Below are 4,583 nucleotides of genomic sequence, written 5' to 3'. Positions count from 1 at the left end.
CTATCTCTTCCGTACAAATCCAGTCAGCAACAAAAGCTTTTCTTGCTCAACGGAAAGGCGTTGGAAGGGTTCCTTGGCCTTCCGCATGGTCCGGCCTCCTTGGAGTCGGCGTTGAAGGGTGGAGCGCGGTATGTTCCAACGGCGCGCCGCCTCGGCTTGGGACACGCCAGATTGGATAAGCCGAATGGCCTCAGACATCCGGAATTCGTAATCGGAAGGCATAACGTAAAAAAAACGCGTTGAAATGCGCCTGTTTTTGTTCGAGTTGGGGTTATTTTGGTGAAGTAGTGCATTTGTTATGTCGGAAATAAAGTGCCCAAAGTCGGGGGGTGCCCAGGGTGGGGTCACGCACTCTAGTATTTGGTACCTGGACGAGTCATGAATGCAAAAGGCGGGCGTATAAACAAAGGCGGCAACCGCTTGGGCGCGGATCCGCTCATGGCGAGGCTGGAGCAGCAGGCCGGACTCCGTGGTCCACGCCAGCTTCGAGGACATCCGCCCCATGCAAATTGACAACCTCTTGGATTTCGAGCAACTCGGCCAGTTCTTTCTCCACAGCCGTCCTGGCAGCTACGGTAGCGGCCATGGCCTCTTGGAGCTGCACTTTAATGCATTCGCGACTCTTTTGGTAGCACCCACTCAATGCCTGGGCAGGGCACATATCGGCGCGCTTCTTGCTCTGGGGAGGTAAAAAGCGGAATAGTATTTCAGGTGTCAAAAATATCCTAGGACATAGAAACGCATCACTTTCGCAGCACCAGCACAGAAAAAGTTTGATAAACTTGATGCGTTCCGACCACGCATGGCGCCGCTCACGTAAATTGATGCTTTTTGACACCATATTGCCCTTCGTGCTTTTTGCAAAGCTCGATTCAATACGTTATTACAGGCGCTGCATATGGCTCAGCCAGGAGCTGCAACTGTCACCAGCATCGATCATTTCTACTAAATCATCAGGTATTTGTTGCGGGGGCGTGGGGCAGTAAGGCTGGACCCCCGGCAACAGAATTTGGGCCAATCAAAGGGAGCGCGCTAATTTGCCATCAACAACCGCCCAATCGGCGCCACGAGCGAAGCTGCGCGCCTTTCCGTGTTTACGGTCTCTTTTATTGCCATTACGGCACGAGGGTGCAAGACAGCCTTGCTTCTGTTCTGCATTTCCATACTCTAACCTTCCATCTGCTGCAGTTCCAGCGCATCATACAATGTCGTACATTCAGCAAAGGTTCACTCAATTCGCACTGCTGGTGGATGAGCTTCAGGTACTTTACGAAGAATACGAAGCAGAGAAACGGGACCGAGATGCGCCATTTCAGCAAAGGCAGAGCGAACTCGAAATAGAGCTTAAAACGCTCAAGCAAGACCGCGAAGCCGCGAGCAAAGAAGTGGAGCAAAAATATAAGCCCAGATTCGACAAGTTGACTTGGTTCATTCCCCAGCCCCAGGTATGTTTGGCATGTGGTGTCCAATCCCGTTCTTTCCGTCGATTTAATTCTGACGTTGGAATGTTGCGTAGCCTGACCAAGCTGCTGAGTCCCCGGCATCTCCCAATGTCGGCCCCGGCGTGCGAGGGGGACGGAACACCGGCGACCGCCTGTCGAACGACGATGGATCGGCCCACGACGACGGGTCGGAAGACGACGATGACGGATCGGGCCACGACGACGACGGATCGGGCCACGACGACGGGTCGGAAAACAATGACGGGTTAGAAGACAACGACGACGGGTCGGATTATAGCGATAGCGAGTCAGAAGACAGCGGCGGCGAGTCCGAAAATAACGACGACGGGCCCGCAGATAACGACAACAGATCGGCGCACAACCATGACGAACCAACAAGTGCGGCATCAATTTCGCCAAGAGCATTTCGAAAGTGCAGGCTTACAGCAAAAGCGAGAAGCGATCTCGAGCGTCCCAACAAGAGGCGTCGAAGAGGAGGGAAAGCAGCCAGCTCCGGCAGTGTGAGAGTGTGCAGAGTGGGGGAGGCGGCGAGCGACAGAACCGAGAAAACGGTCGGTTTTGAGGATGTCCGTGGGAAACACCGTATCGTTTTTTGGCCAGCGGCTTCTCATCACTTTTACATATTATGGTGCAAAGACCACGGCAAGATTTTCAACAGCAAAGATCCTGTCCAAGGAGCTGGCAAACATCTTAGCAAGAGCCATCATAGCATGAGCGGGACACACGAAAATGCCATTAATACGCTTGGCTTCCGCGTGCGAAGCTGCACGCAGGAACAGGTCGACGAGAGCAACCGCGCAGTCGATCAGCTCAACCACGCAGTCGATCGGCCCCGTTAACGCCTTACCAGCGACCCAAAGACCAGCATCCAGCCTATCAGCGGCGAATTCTACCAAGTTTACTGGCACGGCGCGAAAACCCGTTCCGGCACCCGTTCCGGCACCCCATACGTCGCCTTGTGCCTTCCAACTGGCAACTTCGACACAGTGGGCATATCGGGCTCTATTTACGACACGCCCCTGGTGCGTAGCATTCCCAAATGCTACCGCACTCACACGCGAACGAACAAGATCCTAGGGTGGGACAATGACTACCAAGATGGCGGCACAAAGGCTTCCCAGCGTAAATTCCCCTTCCTGTTTTTCACAGGTGACGTTCAAGTACCCCCCGAAGGTGAACTCTCCATCCCCAAAAAAGGGAAGGTGCTTTCGTGGGTAGCCGCAAACGATATCCAACCACTCGACCTCAACGACAGCACCACCAGTGGTTTTCCAGGCCATGCGACTGTGGTGGCGTTCGCGTCCAAGTTGCTCCACCAGCATGGGTCAGCCACCGCTATCAACAATCAGTCGTTTGCAACGGATTCTGGCCCACTTTCTAATGCCGGAAACGACGACGGATTCGGAGATCAAAGCCAGGCGGAGGGCAGCCAAGAAGCCCTAGCGGTGATAGCATCAGCTGGCCTCCTTGCGAGCACTTCTGAACCTAGCAGACGCAGCGCAAATGCCGAGCAGCCAGCAGCTGATACTTTTCGATCCGAGCCAAAGCCAGCACCTTCAGATAGGGCAGATAGCTCCGCGCCGGCAGCCTTCGACATTATCGTACAAAGGCTCTACTCACAACTACTGGACGAGGATGCCGACACCGCCCAAAGCGGTCTGACATCAGTGATACATCTTCCAAACAACTCAGAGGACAGCAAACCCGGCCCCGACAACAGACCCAACTCTGAGAACAGGCCCAGCTTCGGGGACAACAGGCCCAGCTTTGAGGACAACAGGCCCAGCTCCGAGGACAGTAGACCCAATTTCCAAAACAATAGACCCAGGCCCGAGGACAATAGACAAGATATACGCGCCGAGGTAGGAGTCGGCGCTCCACAGTCTATGCCAGTTTCGGACGGGCGGGGGCGCGATTTGGAAGCGGAAAGAGGTAGTTTAAGCTTTATTTTGGGGAAAAGTAACGCTGAAAGATAGCCATTTTTATATGCGAGCGTCGGTAAACATTAATGGGCGGAGATACAGGTTTGGGATCGCGCTGAGCGAACTCCCCATCATATTATATTCCAACGCCTCGCAGTGCCTGGCTGGTGGATGTCCAGACTCGACGGATATATACGCACTTATCCCACTGTAATTGCCATACGGAGCTGCCACCATCTAACAAGCGTTGGCTTAGCAACATTCTTTTACATTATTGGGCCCTATATTTGCCACGTTTTACGCATATAGATAAAGGCAGGCAGTAGATGGTGGGTGGGGAGGTGACTGTCACGGCCAGGGTCGTGGACGGACTGTAGAAGGAACATGTCGATTGGCGCTACGAACGAAGATTCTACTCTGAGGGAAAAAGGGAAGAAAAGGGGATTCTGGTGCTCGGCGTGCGCCTGATGCGTCTTGACGATTGTCCACCGTGTGGGTCCTGACGGTGTGGGTCTGGTCTTGGCTCAGATCGTCACAGTGACGTCGTTATTCGGGAAGTTTCGCAACGGCGTCGTGCCCGTTCCCCGCGGCCCACGACAGCGGCATCCGCCCGTACTTGTCCTTCGAGTCGACGTCGGCCTTGCCTGTGGCGAGCAGATGCTTGACGACGGCCTCGCGCCCGTTCTCCGCGGCCCACGACAGGGGCGTCCGGCCATCTCCATCTTTACTTGCGCGGGTTAAAAGCACCCGCGAAAATCGGCCCTTTGGGGATTTAGCGCGGTCGGGCAATCTGTCGGATTCTGTGCAATCTGTCGGATTTTAGCGACATTTTTACCCATAGAAAATTGGCTGGGAACCTGTGTATTACCGTTTTTCTGCATGACACGCTCAACTGCATGAAGCAGGGTTTGGCTCCCCCGCCAAGCCCCTTACAAATGCAACCTGCCAACGAGTTTATTTTTGCAGATACGTAAAAAATGAAGCTATTCAGGCGAGGGAGAGGTCAACGAAGGCGTCTTTTTCGTCTTGATCACGGCGATCAGCCGCTTCTGACGTAGAACTATCGCTTCCCTCTGTATCTGTGCAGTCAGGCGATGATACTTCGTACTCCTCTGGTGAATATTTGCCTGGCAAAGGAACCTCCGGAGGCAGATCTGCACCGTACTTATTCTTCCAGTAGGCTCGCACAACTTTCCGG

The 4,583-nt window shown here is 54.1% G+C and overlaps 2 protein-coding genes across 2 annotated transcripts; one reads left to right on the top strand and one right to left on the bottom strand.

Moving 5' to 3' along the window:
- Nucleotides 1–436: 436 nt before the first annotated feature.
- GGTG_13498 (hypothetical protein) lies at nt 437–841 on the bottom strand (the record flags this gene model as incomplete). The annotated part of the gene is made up of 1 exon (XM_009231404.1): nt 437–841. One exon carries the CDS (start codon nt 839–841, stop codon nt 437–439), a length of 405 nt encoding a protein of 134 aa, XP_009229668.1.
- A 364-nt stretch (nt 842–1,205) lies between these two features.
- On the top strand, nt 1,206–4,583 carry GGTG_13497 (hypothetical protein; the record flags this gene model as incomplete). The annotated part of the gene is made up of 4 exons (XM_009231403.1): nt 1,206–1,445; nt 1,517–1,963; nt 2,324–3,325; nt 3,914–4,583. 4 exons carry the CDS (start codon nt 1,206–1,208, stop codon nt 4,124–4,126), a joined length of 1,902 nt encoding a protein of 633 aa, XP_009229667.1. The 3' UTR covers nt 4,127–4,583.

Source organism: Gaeumannomyces tritici, assembly GCF_000145635.1.
Source record: "Gaeumannomyces tritici R3-111a-1 unplaced genomic scaffold supercont2.15, whole genome shotgun sequence".
NCBI classification, from domain to species: domain Eukaryota; kingdom Fungi; phylum Ascomycota; class Sordariomycetes; order Magnaporthales; family Magnaporthaceae; genus Gaeumannomyces; species Gaeumannomyces tritici.
This window is presented reverse-complemented; position numbering and strand designations above follow the sequence as displayed.